The 25,876-nt window shown below is 51.9% G+C and overlaps 3 protein-coding genes and 1 long non-coding RNA gene across 8 annotated transcripts; 1 reads left to right on the forward strand and 3 right to left on the reverse strand.

Annotated features, from left to right (window-relative positions):
• Positions 1–93: 93 nt before the first annotated feature.
• Positions 94–2,277, reverse strand: CLDN7 (claudin 7). The gene is made up of 4 exons (XM_077165743.1): positions 1,607–2,277; positions 714–878; positions 516–600; positions 94–415 (listed from the first exon to the last, which is right to left on the reverse strand). Exons 1-4 carry the CDS (start codon positions 1,827–1,829, stop codon positions 253–255), a joined length of 636 nt encoding a protein of 211 aa, XP_077021858.1. The 5' UTR covers positions 1,830–2,277; the 3' UTR covers positions 94–252.
• Positions 2,278–3,613: 1,336 nt separating this feature from the next.
• Positions 3,614–13,024, reverse strand: LOC143688143 (uncharacterized). The gene is made up of 4 exons (XR_013177847.1): positions 12,935–13,024; positions 4,744–4,783; positions 4,213–4,297; positions 3,614–3,895 (listed from the first exon to the last, which is right to left on the reverse strand). It is a non-coding gene; the product is annotated as an uncharacterized LOC143688143 (long non-coding RNA).
• A 73-nt stretch (positions 13,025–13,097) lies between these two features.
• On the forward strand, positions 13,098–19,207 carry SLC2A4 (solute carrier family 2 member 4). Its single transcript, XM_077165758.1, has 11 exons — positions 13,098–13,541; positions 14,920–15,036; positions 15,123–15,295; positions 15,387–15,511; positions 15,603–15,718; positions 15,860–16,022; positions 16,144–16,331; positions 16,490–16,594; positions 16,760–16,861; positions 17,407–17,610; positions 18,135–19,207. The coding sequence occupies exons 1-11, from the start codon at positions 13,509–13,511 to the stop codon at positions 18,336–18,338; spliced, it is 1,530 nt and encodes a 509-aa protein (XP_077021873.1). The 5' UTR covers positions 13,098–13,508; the 3' UTR covers positions 18,339–19,207.
• Positions 19,208–19,606: 399 nt separating this feature from the next.
• On the reverse strand, positions 19,607–25,797 carry YBX2 (Y-box binding protein 2). Of its 5 annotated transcripts, none has more exons than XM_077165763.1 (10): positions 25,441–25,797; positions 24,765–24,828; positions 23,257–23,290; positions 22,302–22,391; positions 21,381–21,665; positions 21,118–21,221; positions 20,631–20,808; positions 20,414–20,452; positions 20,080–20,161; positions 19,607–19,819 (listed from the first exon to the last, which is right to left on the reverse strand). In XM_077165763.1, the coding sequence occupies exons 1-9, from the start codon at positions 25,712–25,714 to the stop codon at positions 20,114–20,116; spliced, it is 1,116 nt and encodes a 371-aa protein (XP_077021878.1). In that variant the 5' UTR covers positions 25,715–25,797; the 3' UTR covers positions 19,607–19,819; positions 20,080–20,113. The 5 variants fall into 5 exon arrangements, with proteins under 5 accessions (XP_077021878.1, XP_077021877.1, XP_077021880.1 ...); XM_077165762.1 differs by having other exon boundaries at positions 19,607–19,975; positions 25,441–25,796; XM_077165765.1 differs by lacking the exon at positions 20,414–20,452 and having other exon boundaries at positions 25,441–25,794.
• Positions 25,798–25,876: the final 79 nt, after the last annotated feature.

Here is a 25,876-nt window from a genome sequence, read left to right on the forward strand (position 1 = left end):
TTTTTTGGGCTGAGTTGAAGTACCTGCACTTTTGGTTCAATGATCTGGACCAGAAGAAAGCCAAGACCCTCTAGGGAAAAAAAATAAGCCTACTTTCCAAAACATTTTTTTTATTATTGTACAAAAAAGCACACTCTCCCCTCTTTTTGTCCCCCCCCCCCCTCAGAGAACTGTACATTGTGTGCAGAGCTGGAGTGACCAGACGGCTTCGCCCCACACCTTGCCCACAGGCTGGGGCAAGAGGATCCCAGCTCACACATACTCCTTGGCAGAGTTGGGCTTAGGGTAGGAGCGGGGTGAGTGGTACGAAGCTTTGTGCTCACTCTTGGGACAAGAGCAAGAGAGCAGTGCGCCCCCCAGGAGGACTAGAGCAGACCCTGCCCAGCCAATAAAGATGGCGGAACCAAATTCATACCTGTGGAGAGAGGGGATTGGGGTGAGAAGCTGTGCCATGCCCTCCTGTCATCCCAGGACCCCAGACCTGTCCCCTAAGGAGGCAGGGCTCCCAGACTTACTTAGAATTCACGGGGACAAAGGGGTCATAGAAGTCTGTGATAATCTTATGGCCATACCAGGAACAAGCTATCAGGGCAGCCAGACCTGGGAGAAAAGGGGTTGAGATTGTGAGCCCCCAACCTGGCACCTTGCCCACCCTCGCTCCTTCAGAGTGTGCTCAGGAGTGTCCTCAGCCCTGCCCCGGCCCTGCGGCCCACCTGCTACGATGAAAATGATGCCTCCAGTCATGGCTATACGGGCCTTCTTCACTTTGTCGTCTCCCGCACAGCGAGTGCACTTCATGCCCATCGTGGCCACCAACATGGCCAGGAAGCCCAGCACCAGGGAGACCACCATTAGGGCTCGCGTGGCTTGCAAGGCCGCTACGGGGAATGCGGAGGGACGCCGTGATGGTTGGGAAGGCAGACCGCTCCGGCCTGCGCGCCCACTAACCCCTCAACCTCCGTTTTGCCGCCCGCCTGGGTCGGAGCCGGCTGGATCCCGTCCCCCGCCCGCGACACCACGGCCTCCCCGCTCCCGCCCCGCCCTCTCCCTGCCCAGGGACCCGCCCGGGGCGCCAGGGTTTCGATGAAACCGCCCGGGGAAGGGGGAAGGGTATAAGGGGGCAGCGAAGAGAAGCCGAAGTTGGGCCCGAGCACGGGCACCGGCCGCACATCCCGGCCCGCGGCCCAGCTTTGACCCCGCTCCGGAGGCCACGGGTTGTGGCTTCGCCTAATCAGCCGATAAGATTAGAGGCCGCAGGCGGCCGCCCGCGTCTGGCAGGCAGCGCGGCTCCTCGGCCCTCGGCCCGGGCCCAGGCCTCGGGCACCGGACCCCTTTCGTCGGAGAGAAGAGGGCGGGAGGCGGTGGGGCCGTGACCTGCCCGAGGCGGCGGGGGCGGGGAGACCCTGGCCTGGCGGCGGGGTGGGCCGCCGAGGGGCCGGCGGCGGAGGACGGGTGCTGGCCGCCGTGACCCCCGGGCTGCTCCGGTCCAGCCCCGCAGCCCGTCCCCGGCCGCTCCCGCTTCCGCTGTCCCCATCCCCACCGCCCTCTGCTCCCCGGCCACCCAGGGCGCTGGCACCCACCCGCCCCGTCGGTCCCGCGGCCTTACCCGGCAGGGAGAGCACCGACTCGTACATTTTGCAGCTTATCAAGCCCGTGCTCTGCGTGACGCAGGCCATCCACAGCCCCTTGTACTGGGCCTGGGCCGTGATGATGTTTTCGCCTGCATAGGTGCTCATCTGCCACTGCGGGATGGCCGTGCAGGCCAGCAGGGCCACCCAGCCCAGCAGCGCCATGGAGAAGCCCAGCAGCTGCAGGCCCGAATTGGCCATTTCCGCCCTCACGAAAGACTCGGGCACGGGGCGGGCGACCCTGCAGTAAACAAACAAAACCTGGGGGGCGACACCTCAAAAAAGCAACTTGGGTTAGACTTTGAAGTCGCTCAAAGAGGAAAAAAAAAGAAAAGCTTGTGGTCGGGTGGCTGCAAATCCTCTTGCCACCCCAAAGTAAACACAAGGCGATCGCTCGGGCGGGACAAGTGTCTCAGCAGAAGGCACAGGTGACTCCGGGAGGACTGGTTCCGAACCAAAGCGGTTCTCTCCGGCTCTCTGGGCGCGCGGTCCCCGCGACCCTATTCAAACAAAAGGTGGAGAGACGTCTGGGCGCGGTCCTGGGTGTCGCCCGGAGGCTGCGGACCGCCAAGAGGCTCCTCTGCGGCGGGCGGGCAGGTGCCGGCGGCCAGGTGCACCTGAGTATATGTAGGGCGTCGGGGCCGCGCCCGAGGGGGGAGGCGGGACCGGAGGGGTGGCCGAGGGTGACCTGACGTCACCGAAGGGACACTCACCTGAACCGGAAGTCCTGGCCCCTACCCCTCCTCGCCTAGGTGAAGAGGAAGAAACCTGAGCGCACCAGGGTCACGCCCCTTCACTTGCCGGGCTTCGACCGCAGGTGGGGAGGCGGGGGCTTCTCCGGATCCCAGGCTCAGAGTCAGCCCCTCCGGACTGGACTTTCCTCGGGGACCTGCACGCCCCTTCCCCTCTCTCTCCTACAGGTGCACCTGGGACGCTGCGGAGCCAGGGCCGCGGGAAGCCCCAGGTCAACCTCGGCTCCGCCCTCTCCCGCGGGACGCCCGGTTTCTGCTCCAAGTATTCTTTGTCCTGCCCTACCTTGGTCTCCACCTGCTCTTCTCCTTTTTCTTCACTCTCCTCTCATAGACAGTCTTTGTTTCAGGGGACCCAGGCCCGGATCCCTTGGAACTCCCTGCCTCAGCAGGCATCTTTGGGGTCTCCGCTCCCACAGCCACCTCCCACACAGCTCCCCTGGGTTCCTGCCACCTTCCAACAGACACTGGTCTGGCCATGGTACCAAACATTCCCCATCTTTCCAGCCCCCTATTCCGGACAACACTCTTGCCCCACCTCTGGGCCTGTTACCATCCCCTACAGGATTAAAGATTCCTTCTAGCAGAAGGGAGGACCCATGTTGGAGAGAGTCTGCACAGAGTAAGGTTTAGGTGGCAGTCTTGGCCACACACATCATTCACTTCCCTTGAGTTTTTCTAAACCTGCCCCTCCCCCCAACCCTTCCTCTTTCCTTCAGTGTGAACCTGGACCTGCCTACTTGTGTACACTGTCCCATTCCCTTATGGCCATGTCCTCCCCAACATCTGCACTATGGGGCAGCCCCCAGACTTCCACCTTACACTCTGTTCTTTCTCTCATTGTCCCTAAGCTATTGCCCCGTCCTTCCCCCAGACGACTCTTCTAAGCATCCCCATCAGCTCGTTCTTCCTTTAGCTCATCATCTCTCCATTCCTGCCTCTTCTGCTCCTATCTCTGTTAGCCTACCTTTGTGTCCCATCTCCAACCCCCCCCCCCCCCCCCGGAGCCCAGCATCACCAATGAGTCCTTCTTTTCATCTTCCTATGTACGTACTGGTTTCCTTCCAATCGACCTCTCCTCCAACTCCTCACCCCTCTCAGACTCTCACACACCTGTCTTGGCCTGTCTCTCTCCCCTTTAATTTTCCTTTCTCCCTTTTTTAACTTTAGCTCGCTCATATTTCCCACCATTGTTCCTCCCTTTAGAAAATTTCTCCTGAAATCTTCCCTTCATTTATTCAATAAACATATCAAACGGCCCTCCCATGCTAAGCTCATGTATCCACTTTTCTATAAAATTCAGACTTTAATGAACACTTTAATATTTGTTTTTATTGTTTTTTTTTATTAATGATGAGTTTTGTTTCTGGGTTTTTGTTTTTGTTTTTGTTTTTTTTTTTTTGATCTCTCAATGGCATCCTTTAGCTCCTATTACTCCACTGGCTTTGGCAAGTAGATGCCATACTCTTCGCTTTCCAGGTTCTCTGTGCTCCAGCCAAAGTGGCCTTCTCTCTGTTCCTGAAACACACCACGTTCTTTCCCACCAATGTGCCTTTGCACACTCTGTCCTCTATGCTTGGACGCACTTCTCCATCCACCCCCAACCACTCAGCTAACCGACTCATCCGTCAACTCTCAGCTCAAATATCACTTCTAGGACGGCTGACCACCCCACCCCAGACTCAGACTCAGTCAAGTCACCTGCTGAATGTTCTCACAGCTTTTCTTTCCAAGTTCCTTCACAGCTTGAAACTACACTGTGTGGTTTTTTATTCCATGTTGGTTTTCTAATGTACCGTAAATCCCAACAGAGTGATGAGTCTGGATTTTCTCACCAATAAATGTCGAGGTGGTGCGATGGTGGGTCAGTGGCAGAATTCTCACTTGCCATGCTAGAGACCTGGGTTCGATTCCCGGTGCCTGTCCATGCAAAATAAATAAATAAATATATATATATTTGTTGAATGAATTAATTAAAAGAAACAATATTTTGATTCATTTGTTCAACAACTATCTTCTGAGTGTCTGTAGCATGCTGGACATCACATTAGGGACACATCTGTGGACAAAACAGATAAAGACATTGCTGTCATGTAGCTTATATGCTAAAGGGAAGAACCAGGCAATGAAGTCTTAAACGTGTAACATGAGTGTTTCAAAGGCAATAAAATGGGAATGTGATGAGGCCAGGTATATTTCCAAGGAGATGCCTGTTGAACCAGTCATGAGGGAACCATGTCATAGGCAGAGGAAAAAGAAAGTGCAAAGGTCCCATGTTGATTGATTCCTTTGAGACTAGTCATTAATTGAAAGCAGGATTGTTCAGCCTTGGGCGGGTGATGGTGGCACAGTAACAAAGTTCTCACCTGCCATGCCTGAGACCTGGGTTCGATTCCCGGTGCCTGCCTACGCAAAAAAAAAAAAAAAAGAAAGAAAGAAAAAGAATTGTTCAGCCTCAGAATTATTATTTGGGGCCAGATAATTCCTTTGTTGTAGGGAACTGTCCTGTGCATTATAGGATATTTAGCAGCATCCCTGGCTTGTATCCATTAGGTAGCAGTAGAAAACCCCTCCCCAGCATGGCATTCAAAAATGTCTCCAGACATTGCCAAATGTCCCTGGGGAAGGGAGGAGGTAAAAACTCTCCGACTTGAGAACCACTGATTTAAAATGGGAACAGTCAGCATCGGTGCCGATTTTTTGCTCTGGTAGCATTCAGGTAAGCAGTTGGGTACAAGGAGCAATAATGCATCTCATTATTGCAGCTGAGACGAAAGAGCTGAGAGACTAAAATTAGATGAATCGCCCTGTTGGATTTTGAAGTCCACGGTGCTAATCACAAAATTGTCTGGTGCTACAGTTCTAATGAACATAACTGAGTGAGCAACTCAGAGATAGCAGGGGATATACTTCAAGAAATGAATGTCAAAGGAGCAGGGGCTTTTGAAGGATGAAGAAAGAATAGTTTTCAGACCCGGAGGCTTTAAAACAAGCCTCAATAAAGTGGGCTTGCCGGGAAGTGTGGATCCTTTAAACAGCCAGGTTTCAGTAAAGTCTGAGAAAGGAATCTTCAGAAGAGGCTAAGCATAGAGGGCTGATGACAGACCTTTAGTTTAGAGGCCACCGTGGAAGAGTTTGGAAGATCAAAGATGGCGGGAAGATTAGAGGAAGTACACCGTGGTGTAAGGGTGGTGGGCAATGATACTATGAGTTAAGCAACATAATCTGGGACCAGTCAATTTACTTGTTTTCCATGGGAAAATGGGTTCTAGGTTCTGAAAAACTGAAAAATAAATGGACTTTTTGGGAACAACGATCTGTCTGCAAATTAGGAAACTGCCAAATTTGCCACGTTATTTTTTTTCCCTATATATATATATATATATATATATTTTGTTCCCCCATTATTTATTTATTTTTAATCTTATGTTTGACTCATCTGTCCGTACTGAAGATAAAAGGAGCCTCAGACACAAGATTTTCACAATCACTCTGTTACACTGCGAAAGCTATATCATTATACAATCATCTTCAAGAAACATTTGCAGCATTATTTTAACATTATGCAGTATTTTTTTTAATTTTTTAAATTTTTTATTAATTAAAAAAAATTACAAGAAACAAACATTCCCAACACATACACTCAGCAATTCACAATATCATCACATAGTTGCATATTCATCATCATGATCATTTTCCAGAACATTAGCATCAATTCAGAAAAAGAAATAAAAAGACAACAGAAAAATATAACAAACAGAAAAAAAAAAATTTTACAGGCCATACCCCTTACTGATACCTCTCATTGATCACTAGCATTTTAAACTAAATCTATTTTAACATTTGTTCCCCCTATTATTTATTTTTATTCCATATATATATATATATTTTTTTAATGCATGGTAAGGGAATCGAACCCGGGTCTCCCGCATGGAAGGTGAGCATTCTACCACTCACCCACCTGCGCATCCTATGCAATATTATTTTAAAACTACTGGCTACTGATTATTATACTGGCCAGACCAAAGCAGATAGAATATTCTGGGTTGTAAATTCCACCTCGTGAAGGCCTTATTCTTGGGCCTCAATTGTCTCACCTGTAAAACAGGAGTGACAGTATTTTGCCTGCTTAGGAACCAGAAGCTGGGCCAGATTATTTCTTGTGATTCATTCTGGAACAAACAGTTGAGATGTGAAAAAGGGGTGCAAAAAGCGACCAGCCTATTTTATGAAATAGAGGAAATTTCATAAAAATCGAGAAAAAATCTTGCCTCTGAATTCAGTTAAGGATAATTAAGAAAAAACACTATAGACCCATTTCATCCATGAATGCAGATGCAAAAATCCTTAATAAAATGTTACTTAACCAAATTTAAAAGTGTATTTAATGAGTAATTCATCAGAAACAGGGATGGTTTCTCCTAGGAATGCAGAAGTGTTTCAATGGTAGAAAATTTATCAGTCTAATTCACCACATTAATAGACTGAAGAAAAAAAATCAATCGATATTTTTTTTTTTTTTTTTTTTTTTTTAAAGGAAAGACAGAGAGAAGGAAGGAAGGAAGGAAGAAAGGGAAACATTTTTAAACATTTTCTTGTTTTATTGTATTCTGTTTCTCCGTTTTTGTTACATGGGCTGGGGCCGGGAATCGAACCGAGGTCCTCCGGCATAGCAGGCAAGCACTTTGCCCGCTGAGCCACCGCGGCCCGCCTCAATCGATATTTTTAAAAAAGAATTTGATAAGATTCAACATCTACTTATGATAAGAACTCCCTTAGCAAATAAAGAGTAGGAAAGAACTTCTTATAGTTAATGAAGATATTTTAGACCTATACCTTTTATGGTGAAAAGACAAAAATGCCCACTGTTACCATTCTGGCTTGACAAAGTCCTGACTCTTGCTACAAGGAAGTAAAAGAAATAAGTGCAAAGACTGGAAGGGAAAAAATAAAACACTATCTGCAGTGCTATAATCATCTATTTAGAAAAACCAGTAGAATCAACAGAAAGACTACTGGAACCAGCAAGGGTGATAGCAAGGCTACTATATACAAGATCAATAACTATTTAGTAAATGTAACTTAAAAACAGCATTCAGTTTGCATCATGAACAAGAACTAGAAAACATCTAGGAATTAACCAAGTATTTGTAAGACCTCAGTTGAAAAAAATGTTGTCTAATAAAGGTGGTCTGAATAAATAGTGAAATAGTCCATGCTCTTGAATGAAAGGACCTATATAAAAATATCAACTGTCTACAGAACAATTTATAATTCAGTATATTACCAATAAAAAATCCAACTGATTTTTTGTTTAAAGATCTTTATAAATGTACTGCCAAATTTGTATGAAACAATGAAAGTTCACAAATAGTTAAGTTAACTTTGAAAAGGAAGAGTGATGAGAGGGGCTGTGCCCTTTCCAAAATTTAAATTTACTACAAAGCATTGTGAAAAAGAAAACAAACTAACAGAAGCCCCAGTGTAGTATTAGTGCAAAAATCGTCGAACCAACCAATGGAACAGAATTCAAGCTCAGAGACAGACATGTATATGTTAGAATTTTATATATGGTAAATGTGGCTCACTAAAAAGAAAAACAGATTGCATTCCTAACATCCAAAATAAGGATGAACTCTAGATGGATTAAAAAGTTTGCTAAAAGTGAAAAAGTAAAACTATTAAGTTACCCCAGAGAAAATACAGGAGAATATTTGTGTGGCACAGAAATGGAAAAGAGCAAATAGAACTTTTCAAAAGCACAAGCCATAAGGGGAAAAATGGTCATTATGATCATACCCAAATTAAGGACTTTTATTTAATGAAGTTCACCACAGAAAAACAAATAGGCAGATGATAGGATGGGAAAACATATTTGCAAAGATCAAATCTCATAAGGGACTGACATAATTTTTAAAAAATCTCGCCAGTCAACGAAAAAGACAAGTCTGAAAGAAAACCAGGAGGGAATTTACAGAAGGAGGAAAGGCAAAGTGCTAACAAGTGCTCTAAGTCAGAAAGAATCAGAGAAAATGGTAGCAAGATATCACTTTTCACCTATTATTCTGGAAAAATTAAAAAGCTGGACAATCTTTCACTTATTTGATTAAATTCTCATATAGTACATTCTGGCTAAAATTTTAAAAACTGACTATCTCAGTGCTGGTGAAACTGTCGTGGAACAGAAACCTTCAAACACTGCTGATGGGAATGTACAAGGGTACAACTGCCAACAGTTGGGCAATTTCCTTTAGGTAAACTTTAGGATGTACATTACACATACATCCACCATAAAATCCAGCCATTCTGCTCCTAGCTATTTCCCCAAAGAAATGAAAGCACATCTCCACACAAAGACCTTACATGACTGTTCCTGGCAGCTGTATTTGTCATAATCAAAAACTTGGAAACTACCCAAATGTCTCTCAACAGGTGAATGGATAAACAAATTGTGGTGTATTCATACAATGGAACAGTACTATTCGGAAATAAAAAGATATGAACTCTTAATACATGCAACAACATAGATGAATCTCACAATAATTATGCTCATTGAAAGAAACTAGACAAAAAGAAAAGAGTACGTTCGATATGACTGCATTTACACGAAATTCTAGAAAATGCAAACTAGTTTATAATGACCGAAAGCAGATCAGTGGTTGCCTAGGGTATAGGGGATGGCAGCCCAAGGGGGCGGATGACTAAGAGGAATCAGGAAACTTGGCGGATGTTGATTGAATATGTTCATTATCTGGATTGTGGTGAGAGTTTCACGGATGTATATATATCCCAAAACTCATTAAACTTTATATGTGTGCATTTTATTGTATGACAATTATACCTCAATAAACTGTTAAAAAAAAAAAAACAGAACTATGCAATCCAATCCATTTTAAGCCTTATATGAGTATTATATTATTCGCCCTCATGAAAACCCTAGATGTAGATACTATTATTATCTCCCTTCTCATTTTACAAATGGGGTAAATCAGGCACAAAGAGCTTAGGTAATTTTCCCAAGGGTACAAAGCTAGTAAGTAACAGAGTGGGGGCTCCAACTTTGACAGGTGGAGCCCAGAGTCCATATTCTTTTAACTCTTCTGCCTTTGGGTGGAGGCTGACTGTTAGAGAGGAGATGGTGGGAGCAGAATCCTCCTGCGCTGCTTATCAAGTGGAGACTGGGACAGCCATTGTAAAGGGCAGTCTGTCTCGTGCTCAGTCAAATCAGACATTTGCACACCCTGTGACTCAGCAGTTGTGCTCCTGGAGATATAAATATAGATATAAACATAGACACAGACTTAGAGCTCCCAAAGAAGTTTTACATATATATATATAAATATTTTTAAATTTTGTAAATATATATATTTTTATATATATTTACATGCAGCGGTTTGATACCATGGAGTATTAGGCAGCAATAGATTTAATAATTATACAACACAAGTGAATTTTAAAAACAGTGCTTACTATTTGAAAGGCAGCTGGATAGATACTCTGCATGTAAGACTTAAAGCATTTAAATGAATTTCTGTAAGCCCACCCCCCCCCAAAAAAAGTGCTTACTGAAAATAAGTAAGATCAGAATGAGATCTATGACAAGAAACTATTTACATGAATTAAGAAATTGCACACATCTTTTTGGTGCCTTCAGTTGGACATTTTCACGGCCTTAAAATTGTAACTTATAACTTAATAAATCCCCTTTAGAAAAAAAAAATTGCACACAAAGCAATTCACTTTTAGCAAAAATGCAAACAAAAAAATTAACATCAAATAATTGGAATGACTGCCTACTGAGGGAAGACAAATGAGAAATGAATGTGGTAATAAAAGAAGATGATTTTAAAAATAAAATGAGGGAAGAGCTTTGCACAGATGGATGAAGATAATATACCAAGAAATGTGTCATTAATTTAATCCTCTTCACCTGATGTGCAAACATATAAACAAAATACAGTGAAGGGACAAAGCGAGGAGATAGTATTGCCGGAGCTCTCCCCAGAAGCTGGAAGAAAAGAGGATCTGTAGAGCAGGAGCTGGAGGCCAAAACAGAGGGAGCAGAAATTTTCTGGCTTTCTCCTGTCCTCAGTTCTCTTACCTTCTGACTGCTAACCCAGTCAGAAGATGGGGACACAGGAGCCTGGAAAACAAAAGCCTGCAGGGATCAGCTCCCCATGATAAAAGGCAGAATTTAGGAAGGGCTACAATTAGTTCTGATATCAAAAGGGCCAAGGATGTTCATGGAAGATTAACACACACACACACTCGAAGAGCTCCCATGTAAATCTTCCACTTCCATCGCTCTCTCTCACACACTGACCTTCCTTTTTTATCCTCTGTCAACCAAACTCTTAGCCCACCTTCCTGCCATTTTTCCTTCTTCCTCCCATCTCTCTCCTTACTCCTTTTATAACTCATTTTCTACTTCCTCATCACTTTCTTACGTTATTTAAACTTTCCTCTCTCCAATATCTATCCCTGCCACATTCTCCTTCACTCTACTTTCCCTGGCTTTCAGATCCCTAGAAGGGTCCCTAAGTAGCGTAAGAAACAAAGCATCTGAGCTAAAGCAGGAATGGGCCTTGCCCAAGAGTAGCGGAACCAGAACCCAAGGCTCTGGGCCCAGTCCTGCATTCCACCTATAACATTGGCTTTCTTCTGCCCCAACACAGATTTCCCTCCAACTCCCATTTTTTTCTGTAGGTACCTTTCTCTGCTCTTTCCCCTCTTCCTTCCCTTTATAGTATGAAAATACCAGCCTTTAGGATCTCAACATCTTTGAAGCCATAGATCAGTCCCTTCATCTGGACACCATCTAACCATCTTAGCTTCCAGACCTTCAGCATCCCTGTTTCTCCTTTTACCTTCTTTACCTCTCTGCTTCCATCATTGCCTCTCCTCTTTTCTGTTCATAAATGATTGGTTCTCTAAAGTGCATACCTCCGTTCTTTGTCTATACTCCTTTAGACAGGTTGGTAGGACCATCAAGCTGAATGGTTCCCTCTCCTTTTCCCCAGTCTCCACCCTCAGCCATGAGTAGCAAATCCTGATTTCATTCATGTTCGACAAGCATTTACTGAGTGTGCACCCCTAGCCAAGGTGCTAGGGATACAGAGGTCAACAACATGACCTTCCGCTCTTGAAGTTGAAGTCCAGAGAGGAAAAGAAATGATGACCTAAGGAAAGCTTCACAGAGGGGCTGAGCTTTTTTTCTTTTTAAGGATGAAAAGGAGTTATCTGGCATTCCAGACTGTGGGGTTAATAAAGCATAGGCACCCAGGGGTGAAACAGCACAGAGTTCTGGATACAAGAAGGAGTTAGATGTTGGCTAAAATGAGGAGAAAGGATAGAAGGTAGAGCAGAAGAAGCAGAGGTAAGAAAGGAAAGGCAGGTTTGGGTCACTCTTTAAAGGGGTTTGAACTTGACAGTGGGGCACCAGAGTCCAGTCAGTGTCGTTTTCAGCAGGAGAGTAATGGATTGGAAGTTATTGTTGTTGTTGGGTTTTTTTTTTTTATTGTTCTCTAGCTTCCCTGTAAGGGAAGAGGAACAGGCAGACCAGTCAGGAAGATATAAGCCTGAACTGAAAATCAGATGAATGCGACAGAGTTTAGGAAATCAAAACGCCAGTGTTGGCAACTGATTAGATGAAGGGGAGGCAGGTGAGGAGGTATAAAAGCTGACTTCCAGGATTCTGATAAGGGTGACTAGGCGGCTAATGAAACCATTCATGGGGAGGAGGAAGTTAGCAGGAGGAGCGGGTTTGGACATGCTGATCATGCCAGGGCCCCATCGCGCGGGAGCAGGACACCCAGATCTGGAGCCCTAGAAAAGGCCAGAGTTGGTGTAACTGAAGCTTTAGCGACAGTGTATAGCGAGGAACGGGGACCTGAGACCACCCCTACCCGCTCCGCTGTGCTGGTCCTAGCTTTCCCTCCAGGTGGCAGTAGCGCCCCGCGCTCGGATAGCAGTTTCACTGAAAGCGCGAGCTCTCGGCACCCGGGGTGTCGCGCTCCTCTCCCTTTTCTACTGGGCAGGATGTAGGTGCGGATCCGGGACAGCAGCTACCTCCAGGGAGAGTGTCCAAATCATCCACGCGATCAGGCACATGCGTGGCGGCTCAGGGTCCTCGGGGCTGGTGGCTGATCCGCGCAGCCACCTGTCTCTCAGACCGTCCCCAGGACACTTTGGTGGGCGCGAGGGGAGGGGTTGTTAGACGGGTGTAGGAAGGGGCCGGATAGGCAGTGCCCGGAGCAGGGATGCATTGAAAGACAGGACCGTCCAACCCGAATCCGGCCAGGGGACCCACGAGGAAAGGAATTTCCTGGCTCTCAGGGTCACCCCCGCTTGGGAAGCGTGTCCCGGGCCCTTTAAGGCTCCACCTCCCCCCGCCCGGGACAGGCCGGGACGCCGGGGACCTGACATTTGGCGGCTCTTAGCATAGGAGCTAAAAATAGCCGCTCCGGGTTACTTGGGGCTATTGCTCTGCGCCCACCCCGCGCGCCGGCCCGCGTGCTCTGTCTCGTGCGGTCCGGGTTCCCTCCCGGGCAAGTCTACCTGGCCCAACCCCTCCTTTCCGACCCCGTGGTCCAAACCCGCCGCGGAGGACTCCAAGTGGCTTTCCAGTTCCCACCAGCGGTCGATGGGCCGAGCCTATACACCCTAGGAGGCGGGGCCTCAGAAGCTTAAGCCAATTCAGATAAGGGCGGGGCCTTCCTGTACTGGGCGGGCGAGAATCCCAGTGGCGTGTTTCGCCGGCCACGCTGCCTGGGATTCAGCCCGGCTCCCTCGTGCCAGACCCCAAACCGCGGGTTTAAGGGGGCGTAGTCTTCTGGGGGCGGGCTTCTGGCCAATGGGTGTTGTGAAGGGCGTGGCCCGCGGTGGGGGGACCCGGTTGAGTCGGCTGGGGCTCCTGGGTCTGTTCCCCCAGGCCGGCTCGGCCAGATCTCCAGGAGCCCCTCTGCTCTCTGGCTCCTTGGCTTGTGGCTGTGGGTCCCGCCGGGCCCGCCCTCCGTACATCTCTCCGGGACCCCTGTGGCCCCGTCCTCTGCCCGCTAGGCAGGGGCCACAAACACCCTGTCGCCTTGCACTCGTCTACTGCCGCCTCTGGGCCAGCAACTCCTAAGACAAGATGCCATCGGGCTTCCAACAGATCGGCTCCGAGGTAGGTTTCAGCACAGGGGGACGGGGCGGGGGCGCAGACCCTGCTTTTCCCCGGCTGGGGTCGCGGTCGGGGTCATATACGGGGTGGTCCTTGTGGTTGCGCAGGGAGTGGGAGCTGGCTATTTCTGCCTGGGCTGGACAACCTGTGATTGTCTGATTCCAATCCCACCAAAAAGCAGAGTGGGTCTGGGGGACCGTGCGTTTCGGGGCACCGGCCGCAGGGAAGTTCTAGGAGCCCAAGGTTCCCCTCTTTAATTGTCGGCGCGAGTTGCGCCAGGACCGGTGACACTTTGCCCTCGATCTAGCGTGGGAAAGCAGATCCAGGCGGGTCTGGCCCTCCAGGAGCTGTCCATCTGTCCATACTCCGCGGGCAGTTTTTAGAGGACGGGAGGCTCTCCGTGGGCCCCCACCCCCACTCCTGGCCACCCTCCAGGACACTGAACTTTCCCTTGGCCCTACGGTTGGTGGATGGGCAGAGGGGAGTGTCAGCCCCCCCTCCCCCAGCTCAGGTTTCCGCTTGGAGACAGTCTGTGCTGCCAGAGAGCGGCCACCACCGCCACCGCCCCTCACACCACTTTCCCGCCCCCTCCCCTGGGCATGACTCCTCTCTGCAAAACTGTCGCCCGCCCCCCCTTCCACCCCTCTCCACCCCCCATCCCACCCCCACAGATACATACTCTTCGTAGGAGCTTGGGGGTGGGGGTAGGGAAGCCTGGACTTAAAGAAGCCCCCTCACCCAACCCCACCCCCAAGGGCCATAGGCCAGAAGGAATGACCGCCCTGCCCTTTTGGGAGTTGCCCTTGATGGGCCGGTTGAGGGCCTCCTGGAGCTGGCTGAGAGCGCCCCGAACCGAACCTGGAGGGCAGAAGCCATTGGCAGATGCTGATAATCTGCTTGTCAGTTTGGAAAGCTAGCACTGTCAGGGATACTGTTTCCTCTTGATTTTGTTTTCACTACATTTTTACTGCCTGGCTGCAAGGCAGGCAACCTCATCCACAGCTCATAGAGGAGGAACCTAGGTTCAGAGTGGGGAAGTGACTTGCCCAAGGTCACACAAATCTGAACTCCAGTCTCTGAATGTCAAGCTTGTCCCAAGGTCACAGAGGAATTTTGAAACCCTAGGGTCTCCCAAATGTTTATCTTCTAACTAGACTCAAGCATCCGTTTTTCCTCCACGACTTGGGCGCTCTCTGCATTTGTCTGCTTCTGTTTATATTGAGGTCTTTGTGCAATTCCTAATATGGTCCAGTTTCTATCACCCAACATATTGGATGGAACCCAGCATCTTAAGGCTCCGGCTGGGCCCTGAGCCTCTGGAAGGAAGGCAAGAGATCATGAACCCCTGTGACATGCCACCTCTCTGCTTCTGCCTGCCCAGGAAGGGGAACCCCCCCAGCAGCGAGTGACTGGGACCCTGGTCCTTGCCGTCTTCTCTGCTGTGCTTGGCTCCCTGCAGTTTGGCTACAACATCGGGGTCATCAATGCTCCACAGAAGGTGAGGGGCCTGCAGCTGGCAGGATGGGGGTGCTTGAGCAGGGTGAGTGGAGTCTGCAAGGAGTCACACCTATGCTGTTCCCCCAGGTGATTGAACAGAGCTACAATGAGACATGGCTGGGGAGGCAGGGGCCCGAGGGACCGGGCTCCATCCCACCAGGCACCCTCACCACCCTCTGGGCTCTCTCTGTGGCCATCTTTTCTGTGGGCGGCATGGTCTCCTCCTTCCTCATTGGCATCATCTCTCAGTGGCTGGGAAGGTATGGGGTTGGGGGGTCAGGGAGGGGGTCAGGAAGGGAGGCACTGCGGGGGTACCCTAACCCTCCTGGCCCCTCTCTGTCTACCTGCCAGGAAGAGGGCCATGCTGGTCAACAACGCCCTGGCGGTGCTGGGGGGAGCTCTCATGGGCCTGGCCAACGTCGCTGCCTCGTACGAGATGCTCATTCTCGGACGGTTCCTTATTGGCGCCTACTCAGGTACCCACAGGCCCCACGGCCCTGTCTCGTGCCCTGCTCTCCTTCACCTCCCCTGGGCTGCCCTCAGCCCTCTCTTCTTCTGTCCACGCAGGGCTGACGTCAGGGCTGGTGCCCATGTATGTGGGGGAGATTGCCCCCACTCACCTGCGGGGTGCCTTGGGGACGCTCAACCAACTGGCCATCGTTATCGGCATTCTGATCGCCCAGGTGACTGGGCCTAGCCTCATAAGGGATTGGAGCAGGGGTTGGGGTTGGGGTTCTGGGGAGCGGCAGTGGGGACGGGGGGGGACTCCAGGACAAGGCTAGCCGGGTGAGTGGCCTGCCCTCCTTCCCACCCTTCCCCAACAGGTTTTAGGCTTAGAGTCCATGCTAGGCACTGCCACGCTTTGGCCACTGCTCCTGGGCATCACCGTACTGCCCGCCATCCTGCAGCTGGTCCTGCTGCCCTTTTGCCCGGAGAGCCCGCGCTACCTCTACATCATCCGGAACCTGGAGGGCCCTGCCAGGAGGAGTGAGTGCTCCCCCTGCAGTTTAGCCCAGGGCCATATCTCCACCCTGCATCCCAAACACCTGTCCTCCTCCCACCCCACCGTACCCCTCCTCTCCCAGGCCTGACCCCCTCCGCCCCTCAGGTCTGAAGCGTCTAACAGGCTGGGCTGATGTGTCTGGAGCCCTGGCTGAGCTGAAGGAGGAGAAGCGGAAGCTGGAGCGGGAACGGCCACTGTCCCTACTCCAGCTCCTGGGCAGCCACACCCACCGGCAGCCCCTGATCATTGCAGTCGTGTTGCAGCTGAGCCAGCAGCTCTCGGGCATCAATGCTGTACGTGTGGATGGCCTCCAGGGAGGGCCAGGGCTGGGCAGGAGCCCAAGAGGAGAGAGAGACAGGCGCGAGCATTGGAACTTGGGGCCAATCTGGCTCGGTGTGGCTGGAGGGGAGGAGGGGACGTCACTGACTCCTTCCCTTTTCTTTTTCCCCAGGTTTTCTATTATTCAACCAGCATCTTCGAGGCGGCGGGGGTGGGCCAGCCAGCCTATGCCACCATAGGAGCTGGTGTGGTCAATACGGTTTTCACCTTGGTCTCGGTAACTGCTCACCTCGGGATTGCTCACCCACCTACCCACCCACCACTGGCTTCATATCCCTGGGGGGTCCCAATGCTCATCCTCTTGACTTCCTCCCACTCACCCCTCCCTCCCACTTCCTGTGCCCTTCAGGACCCTTCAGCCAAGCCCTGACTCTCCCCACAGGTGTTCTTGGTGGAGCGGGCTGGGCGCCGGACTCTCCACCTCCTGGGCCTGGCGGGAATGTGTGGCTGTGCCATCTTGATGACTGTGGCTCTGCTTCTGCTGGTGAGACTGAGGGAAGGAGAGGGGGCCAGCAGCCCAACCCGTGAGAGCTGCCCCAGGAGGCCTTGTAGCGGCCAGGGCCATTCCTTAACATCATGCCCTTCAGGCTGGCACCAGCCCATGTGCTTGGACCCTGAGGGCTTGGTTCCAGAGTTTGCAGGCACTGTGGTCTATTCTTCTGAGGGACCGGGTTGCACTGGGCCTGCTCGGGAAGGAAGGTGCAGCACAGCTTGGACAAACAGACGGGAGAGCCCTGGTCCTGCAGCAGGAGCAATAAATCCTCAGGACCCAGCTTTAGAGCGAAGGGGGCAATGGCCACACTAAGACCTGAGAGACCCCAATGTGACCCCTGCCCTGAGTCGGCTTGGGGCTGCCAAGAGAATGAACAGGCTTAAGGGCCTGTCCTAACCAAGGGTGGCAGCACACCCTCCTCTCCCTGATCCCAAGCTGCTGGGAGGGAGAGATTTCACTTCTTCTCTGGGCCAGGGACAAAAGGAGATCCAGGAGAACCTGACCTGAATCCTGCCCCCTTCCTGCTTGGCCCCCAGGAGCGGGTTCCAGCCATGAGCTACGTCTCCATCGTGGCCATCTTTGGCTTTGTGGCTTTCTTTGAAATTGGCCCTGGCCCCATCCCTTGGTTCATCGTGGCTGAGCTCTTCAGCCAGGGGCCCCGCCCAGCAGCCGTGGCTGTGGCCAGTTTCTCCAACTGGACGTGCAACTTCATCATTGGCATGGGCTTCCAGTATGTGGCGGTAGGTCTCCTGTCTCTAGGACAGAGGGGGCAACTCGCAGCTAACTCACTGGCTTTCTCATCAGGGACACCTTACACCCTGCCCACAGACTATTGGCTCATGAGCCCCTTTGGTGGACCCCCTTCGCCCTGGAGAGAACCTGCTCCAGTGGCATCCATGGAGAGGACGGAGCTGTACTAGATCAGATTGTAGCAGTGGTGTCTCAGAAGCAGTGGCATAACTTACTTAGACTAGGAGTAATATTATAAACTTTGTTATTAGTACTACAATGCCTGGGAATCTACTCTGAGCGCAGTGACCCAGGGCGGGAAAGAAGGCAAAAAACTAAGGGAGAGTGGGGTTCACGGAATTCTCCATAAGTTCTCATTCCTGGTCCTCCCCATTGCCTTGCCCAGGAGCCACCTGCTTTCTGCAGTCACTCACACCCCAAGCTCCCTAGAAAGGTCTTTAGACCCTGACTTGCCTGAGGCCAACCCCCCTCCCCCCATCTACTCTGTCAACCCTTCTTTCTCCACCTGTCCCAGGAGGCCATGGGTCCCTACGTCTTCCTTCTATTTGCGGTCCTCCTGCTTGGCTTCTTCATCTTCACCTTCTTAAAAGTGCCCGAGACCCGAGGCCGGACGTTTGACCAGATCTCGGCTACCTTCCGCCGGATACCCTCTCTTTTAGAGCAGGAGGTGAAACCCAGCACAGAACTTGAGTACTTAGGGCCTGATGAGAACGACTGAGGGTAGAGGCCAGGTGGAGAGCCAGCCTTCTCCAGCACCCAAGAGACCCCCTCCTTTCCTCTGCAGCACTTTAACCCTCTTCCCCATTACCTTTAGGATGGAGAAAACCTCTCCAGCCTGGTGGGATTGGGAAGCTGGAGAGAAGGGTGGTCTGAGCACCCCCTCATTCCCCTCGTGTGGCTCCCTTGAATTATTTAGGTGTTGGGGTTAGGCTGTGGCCAGCAGGGGGGCCGTTCTCCCCTCCCCTCCCCCATCCCTAGCACATCCCTTTTCTCCCACCGCCACCCAGCTCAGCTCCCCTGCTAGAGAAGGGGTACTGGAGGGAGGGGAAGGTCTAGGATGGACTTTCTCAGTAAAGCAGAGGGCATGAGAGGAGAAGGGAGATGAGATTTCCTGCCACCTTGGATTCCTCCTACCATCTAGCACTTTTTGAGTAGGGGATCTGTCTTGACCCCTTCAGAGCAGAGGATGTACCCTCCCCGAGTCTAACCTCACCTGGCTCACCATGGGCCTTCCAGCGTGAGAGGGAACACAAGAGGGCATCCGGGTGTGGAGAGAAGGGATAGCATGCTCCTACCCTTGCCTCACGGCTCTGGGCCCCACCCAAGTTGCTCACCAAGGTTGCCTAGCTGGGGTGCCAGCTCTTGCCTCCCCCCTCCCACCCTGGAAGGATGCTGTACCCACAGGCTTTTGACCAAGCAAGGGAGGAACAGAGATGTGAAAAGCTGCCCACAAACACTGAGCTGGGAGGAGCCTTAGGATATTTTTGTATATGTTTGAGAAAAGGAGTAGGGAGAAGAAACCAAAGATCTGTTGTATTATTACATGTGTATATGTAAATATATATATATATAAAGTCGCTGTATGAAGATGAGCATCCTGTCGTGGAGGCACTCAATGGGCTGAGACAGAGAAAATAACGCACCCTGAGTCCTGCCTTAGCTCCAAGCCTACGATATCCTTCACTGCTGTCACTCACTCCCCCACGGGCAGTTCTGTTCATTGCTTTTATTCATAATAGTAAATGCTCAATAAATAGAAGCTGCAAGTGCCAGGCACTGCCCTTGGCACTTTACAAATGCTCACTGTGCGTGGTAGGTGTTACAGATGGGGCAGGTGACTCTTGGGCATCTGCTCACAGCTGCACAGCTAGAAATCTTCAACAAGGATTCCAGGCCAGCCCTCCCAGTGCCCCTCACCGCCCCCCTCCTTCCCACCTCAGTAAATTACCAGCAATTCTCTGAACAGAAGACAGGCAGAGACCAAGACAAGAAGAAAGCCTGTTTTTGTTTTTACTGGAGGCTCAGGTGGCACATGACAGTTCATAAAATGGCTTCAGAGGTGGGGGGGACAAAAAATAAACTGGGATGGGAAAGAAAAACAAACAGGAGGAGGTAAGTATGGGCTGGTTCCTTCTCAGCCTGATTTAGGGGAGGGAGTTGGCGCCTCTGAACAATAAGGATGGATTTCTTCCTTCAACCCTTGGTAGGGGAGAGAAAAAAAAAAAGCAAAGGCTGTTGCTCTGGCCCTCCTGAGTCTCAAGGAAAGAGGGAAAAGGCGGTGTTTTGATGTCATGAATTACAGGAAAGGGGGGAGGGGATGAAGGGTACAGGTTAGGTGGAAAAACTGGCAGATACCTGAGAAAAAGAAATGGACAAATCATGAAAATAGCAATTGATCCCAACCTAGGCCCCTGCCTTCTTGGCCACCTGCCTGGGCCTCCCTGAGGGTAGCCACTCACCAGATGGCAGCTCTGGGTGTCCTTTGCATTGGAATCACTCCAGTATGGTGGTGGGGTCCCCACTGTTGATGGGGGCTGAGGTCTGAAGAACAGGGGTGGCCAGCTGAGATGCTCAGTCTTTAGAACCCCCACCTCTAGCCTTCTCCCACCTTTTTTCTTCCCATTCCTACAGTCTCTTCCCCCTCCCCTTCATTCCCCCAGTTTCCATCCACAAGCTGGTGCTGTGGTTCCAAGTCCTGATGGGTAGTTTGCAAGAGTTGACATGAGGGGGAGCCTGCAGGGGATGACAGGGGCTTGATTGCCTCTGCTGGGGTTTCCCGGTGGGTAGGGGTACCTGCCAGGAGAGGACCCAACAGCACTGGCTCTTTGGTGTCTGCACAGAAGAGAATGGGGGTGGTACAGGAGTGGGGGCAGGGCCAAGAGAGGGAAGGAGCAAAGGGACAGAGGAAGAAGGGAAGAGAAATGCAAAGGATGGAAAGAAGAGAGGGGGACACGGGCCCCAGCCTTTTCTTCCATCCTACCCCTATGGAGTAGAAAGCCTAAGTCCTCACCTCAGGGGCTATGGGCTGCCTGGGTACAGGGGGCTGCTGCCGTCGCCGCTGGAAGTACGGGCGGTTTCGTGGGCGCTGGGGCTCAGGCCGGGAACCATCAGTGGGGCCTTGGCTGGGCTTGGTCTCACCATCCCCACCTTCTGTGGTAGGCTGCTGGGGTGGCCTGGGGCGGAAAGGCCTAGGAAGAAAAGTAAGGCCCCTGAAGGAACCAACTATACCAGGTCAGACAGCCTCCTCCCCTTCCCAGCCCTGTTAGAGCAGAGGTGGACTGGACTGGTTTCCCCATACTTCCCTCCAGGAATGAGTGCCTGCTGCCTTCCGGGCACCCAGACAGGAATCCCTCGGCCACTCAGCCCTCCCCACCAGCTTCAGGCTTTTCCTAGAACCTAACTCTTCCCCTGCCCATGCCGCTGTTCCCTTGCCCCCTTTCCCCTGGGACCAATACCGGCTGGTGAAGAGGGAGAGTGAGCGGCAAAAAGAATCTTACCTTCGGTACCTGGGCCGGAATCTGGGTGGGGGGACCCGCTCATCTCCCTGCTGCTGGTCCCCCTCCAGTGGGGCTGTCTCTTTGGGTTCTACCCCATCAGTGCCCTGGGAACATACACAGCCTGGGTGAGCTGCGGGAATGCTGGCTGCCCAGAACATTTGGTTCTGCTTCCTGTGGGAGGCCCCATGGTCTCTCTCCTCACCACCTCCCACTCCTTTTCCAGTGCTTGGATAACTTGTGCCCATATTCCCACTTCCCCTCACCTCTATAGGTTGCTGCTGGTTGGGGGGACGAGGGCCTCGCACAAATCGCCGTCGGTAGAAGAAGGGTGGTGGGCGCCGTCGCCTGGGCCGCTGCCCGGAATCTTCAGCCCGTTCCCCTTCGCTGCCTGGTTCTGTCCCACCCGAGGGAGCTTCTGCCACCATAGGTGGTGGGGCAGCTGGGCGAGGCCGGGGGATGAACCGGCGGAACCTACGTCGATTGGGGGCATAGCGGCTGCCCTTCACTGGCACGCCCCCGGGCCCAGTTACATTAGCAGCTTCTGCACCCTAGTAAGGAGATAGAGAGGGAGCAGTCAGAACTTGCCCCAACTCCAAATGCACATTTGCAAACCTGCTTGAATTTTTAAAATTCTTCCTCTAGCTAAACTCTCTCTAGCTTTCCTTTAGCTCCTCTAATTTCTACTTCTTTCTACCTTCCCCTAGGGGGGCAATGGAGTGTGTTTGCACCCTTCTGGGAAGAGGCAACATCGGCAGCTTGTCCTTTCCAAATAGCTAATACCAGGCCTTACTGAGTTTAAGGCTTGGGGTGGGGTTGGGGAAAGAGGCCTGGCAGCACGACCTGAGCCCCGCTATCCATCTCTCACTACAGAGGGCTGCCTGGGAGGAGAGGACTTGGGGACAGGGTCCTGTATGGAGAAGAGACATGGAAGTGCTTGGTGAACAACAGAAGAAAAACCCAGACATTAATGGTGACAGACAAATTGTTTAGGACTTCCCCTGGAGCAGCCCTAGTGTTAAGGAAGAAGTCATCTGGTTCAGAACATAGTCTTGTTCCCACGGCCTGGGCTAAAAGGCTAGAAGCCAGAGGAAAAGCTGGCCCCAGGAGGGCCAAAGCCCGGGGTGATCTCCAGGCCATCCTCCCATGAGCCTGGCAGACTCCATACTCCACAGAAGCTCCCAAACCTTCTCTCCTTCCACGACATCAAACTCCACAGTCTCCCCATCTCCAACGCTGCGCAGAAACTTCCTGGGGTTGTTTCTTTTAATAGCTGTCTGGTTGGGGGAAAGGCCATGAGAAAAGTGAGGGCAGCAAGGCAGCAGTTTTACCCCTGCTGGATCCACCACCCAATTTCATTCTTTTCGACATTTTACTTGGGGGCTGGGGCTGGAGGCAGGAGAAGGTGGCCAAAGTTTAGTCAGGGAAAAGCCGTGAACTGGGAGCTGTGGGAATGACTGTACATTTGCCACTGTCCTCAAGACACACTCCCTCCCCCCTTTATTCCTCAGGGATTTTGAATAGGGAGGCAAGACGTATGAACTCAAAAGCAAAACCAAAAGGAGAGACAGCCTCAAGTTGCAAAGTAGGGAAAATGTCTTTCTTACCTCAATCCTACTGAGAGCTCTTTCCACCAAAGCAGTGGTTCTCAAATTCTGTGGTGCATCAGAATCACCTGGAGAGCTTGTTAAAACCGGCTGCTGGGCCCCATTCCCAAGTCTGATTCAGTGGGTCTGGGGTGGGGCCTGAGAATTCGGATGTCAGGTGATGCTGATGCTGCCGGTGCAGGGACCACATTTTGAGAACCACGGCACCCAAGGATCTCTCTCACCTGGGTCCTTTCCCTCAGAAAATTACCTATAATTCACTCCTGCCCTGTTACTAGGTCCCAGCGTGTAGTGAGCATGCCAGGCCCAGAGGGTGAAACATGCATTTCTTAGAGACTTTCTATCACCAACCATAAATGGGGCTAATGGAGGCTAATACAGGTCTCTGAGGCGGCTGTGGAGGGGAGGGAATCTATTTCCTGATGGGCATGTCGTTGTGATATAAAGGCTGGAGAAACACAACGAAGCTGCTAAGGATGATGGCAAAGGCCTTGGAAGGTCACTCCTCCCCTCAGAAAGGCAGCCTAGCTCTTACCTGGTGAACAAAGACATCCTCCTTGGTGTCATTCCTGCAGAACAGGATGGGTCATTAAGGGGGTGACCTTAGAAAGGTGCTCACTCCACTGAAGCCTCCCTGGCTGCCCATTCCTAACACCAGTGAGCCCATCCTCTCCAGCATTTCAGAGCTATTTGGGGTAGACAGGGCCAGGGAGTGACTGGCAAGAGCCAGCAAGGCCCCCAGGAGCTGGTATACGGAGAAGTACATCTAAAACCTCAGTGGGAGGCCCAGACTTTATGATAAAGAAAGGGTGGAGGAAGAAGGGAAAGGCACCTTGAGGGAGCTGGGATAGCTCTCTCCCTGCTGAGTACTCCACCCTCTACCCCAGGGGCACCTTAGAACCTGGTGGCACTGGGTGTAACTGTCCCTGGCTAACATCCCCTCCTCCCAACTCCCACTGTGGCTGGAAAATTCCACTGTCTCCTTCCTTCTACACTCAAGAAGGAGGGAGAAAAGACAGGCAGAACAAGTCTTAGAAGGGGACCAGGAGCCAGGAAGTTGTTCCAAACAGCCACAAAATCTTGATCTCACCCTCACCCTGGAGGTGAACCCCTCAATCAGGAGCCACTTGTGAAGACCGAGGGGCCAAGGGTGAGAAAGAAGAAAATATTCACCCATTCTCTACCACCTCCTTGCCTGATATCCAGGTTCATCCTAGAACCTCCAAGCCATGTGGTGGGGGTGGGAGGGGTGGGAGTGCTGAGGCTTTCCTTCAGAACCTTCCAGGAGTCCTTAGTTCCCACAATTACAGAAGGACCCTTCCCCAGAACAAGTGTTCTGGCCTTGGAGTACTTGGATCTACACAAAGGTTAGCCTGCTAAGAGGGCACAGTTAGGGCCTCCCCAGAGTGCTGGGCTGGGCAGGGTGCCCAGGCTGGGGAAGGGCCCACTGGCGGAGACCTGGCTCGGCTCAGAATTGGAATTCACGGCTACCAACTCTTCCAGTGCTTGGAGGGGTGGGGCTCCCAACTGAAGGAAAGCAGCAGTCAGGGCAGGGTTGGGCTCCTTTCCTCCCCAAGCCGGTCTCAGGGCCACCAGGTGGGGGATTCAAATGAGTCAACAGCTCTTAAAGGTAGAGAAGTTGTGAGAGTGCTGTGTGCTTTTAAAATGAAATCATTGAATATTCAAGCTCCAAAGCCCTGAGGCCACAGAGAGCACCATACATTCTGCCCTGAAGGCCTGTGGCAAACTGAAAAAAAAAAAAAAAAAAGGCAATTCCAGAAGCTGGGAGGGTCAGAACTAGGTCTGTCAAGTTCCTGGATCCTTAACCCTCTGCTGCCCTTGAAGAAGTAGGATAGGCCTCATCTTGCCACTAAGCACACATCTATGCTGCAGTTAAAGACTTTCAATTAACATCAGCTGGACACTACTGCTGGGGGCAACCATGTGCCTCCCAGGAGTAGAGAGTAGGTTGGGAAGGTGTCCATTCCTACAGGCAAGATTGAAAGACACCCATTCCACCCTCTCCCTGGACTCCTCGGATACCTGTTGATGAATCCGTAACCATTCCGGACGTTGAACCATTTGACAGTGCCCAGGACTTGGATTGCTGCCAGGCAGAGATGCAGTGGGGACAGTAAGATGGGGGAAGAGATGGAGTTGACCTCAGTTTTGAGACACTCCAAAATCTAACCTACCTCCCTATTATTTATTCACTTGAACCTCAAGCCACCCAGGTTTCACCCAACAGCTTCAAGGCATTCCTACCCCAGTTCCACCAAACAGAAGTGTCCACACAGGGGAGCTCAGGTTTTCAAAACCTTTCCAACTCTAAGGCATGTCGCCCACATCCTTCGCCTAAAATTTGGTACTTACCTGGTCCACGAAGTCCCACCCTTGGGTCATGACCCAGCCCTCCCAATCTAAGTGTCCCCAGTGCACCTGCTTCCCTGGCTCAGCAATGTGCTCAGGACTAACCCCGGGGCGTGGCCAGAACCTGAGACTTTATCCTCTAGCTCAAAGCCCTAGGTGGACCTGTCAGCCGCGCCCGCCTCCCAACGACGGCACTGCCGGATTTCCCACCAGGGGAACCACTCTGTTTGGTCCACTGCCCCCAGTCCAGCTGGTCCTTTGGGCCTCCACCCCCTGCTGGACTCCACACGGCCCCTCCCCCAACCCGCCCGACCCCTCACAGCCGCCCTGGCGCACGCCTCCCCCTCACCCAGCACCGGCTTGTCCGCCTGACTCCGGGCCGGGGGCGCGGGGGTCCCCGAGGCCGCCGTTGCAGGGTTGCCAAGGTTGCGGGGGCCCGGCGCCGTGGGGGTCCCAGCAGCGGGGCCCGAGGCGGCTCCACCCCCGCCGCCTGCCCCGCCGCCTGCTTTCTGCGGCTCCCCTACGGGCACCGGTACCACCACCGCTACCACCCCTGCCGCCGTCGCGGGCACCGTCGCCGCGGGGGCCGCTGTCGCCACCGCTGCCGCCTCCGCCTCGCTCATCCCTCCGGGCCCAGTACCGGCCCCCGCCGCCACCTCCTCCGCCGCCGCCGCCACCACCGCCACCGCCCCGGCCCCTCCCCCCGGCTCGCGAACCCGCCGCCCCGCTCGGTCCTCGCGCCCCGAGCCTATTCCGCACGCCGGCAGCGGACCCTGAGCTGAGGC

The sequence above is a fragment of the Tamandua tetradactyla genome, chromosome 6 (assembly GCF_023851605.1).
Source record: "Tamandua tetradactyla isolate mTamTet1 chromosome 6, mTamTet1.pri, whole genome shotgun sequence".
NCBI lineage: Eukaryota > Metazoa > Chordata > Mammalia > Pilosa > Myrmecophagidae > Tamandua > Tamandua tetradactyla.

Excerpts from the sequence above, each read along its gene's own strand:
- CLDN7 (XM_077165743.1), bottom strand. The coding sequence starts at position 1,829 with ATGGCCAATTCGGGCCTGCAGCTGCTGGGCTTCTCCATGGCGCTGCTG. Across the intron at positions 879-1,606 it reads GTCGGTGCTCTCCCTGCCGG|CGGCCTTGCAAGCCACGCGA; the intron begins GTAAGGCCGCGG and ends CATTCCCCGTAG. Across the intron at positions 416-515 it reads TTTGTCCCCGTGAATTCTAA|GTATGAATTTGGTTCCGCCA; the intron begins GTAAGTCTGGGA and ends CTCTCTCCACAG.
- SLC2A4 (XM_077165758.1), top strand. The coding sequence starts at position 13,509 with ATGCCATCGGGCTTCCAACAGATCGGCTCCGAG. Across the intron at positions 15,512-15,602 it reads CCTTATTGGCGCCTACTCAG|GGCTGACGTCAGGGCTGGTG; the intron begins GTACCCACAGGC and ends CTGTCCACGCAG. Across the intron at positions 15,719-15,859 it reads TCGGCATTCTGATCGCCCAG|GTTTTAGGCTTAGAGTCCAT; the intron begins GTGACTGGGCCT and ends CTTCCCCAACAG.
- YBX2 (XM_077165763.1), bottom strand. The coding sequence starts at position 25,714 with ATGAGCGAGGCGGAGGCGGCAGCGGTGGCGACAGCGGCCCCCGCGGCG. Across the intron at positions 23,291-24,764 it reads GGTTACGGATTCATCAACAG|GAATGACACCAAGGAGGATG; the intron begins GTATCCGAGGAG and ends CCTGTTCTGCAG. Across the intron at positions 20,162-20,413 it reads GTTGGGTCCTCTCCTGGCAG|ACCTCAGCCCCCATCAACAG; the intron begins GTACCCCTACCC and ends CCTGTTCTTCAG.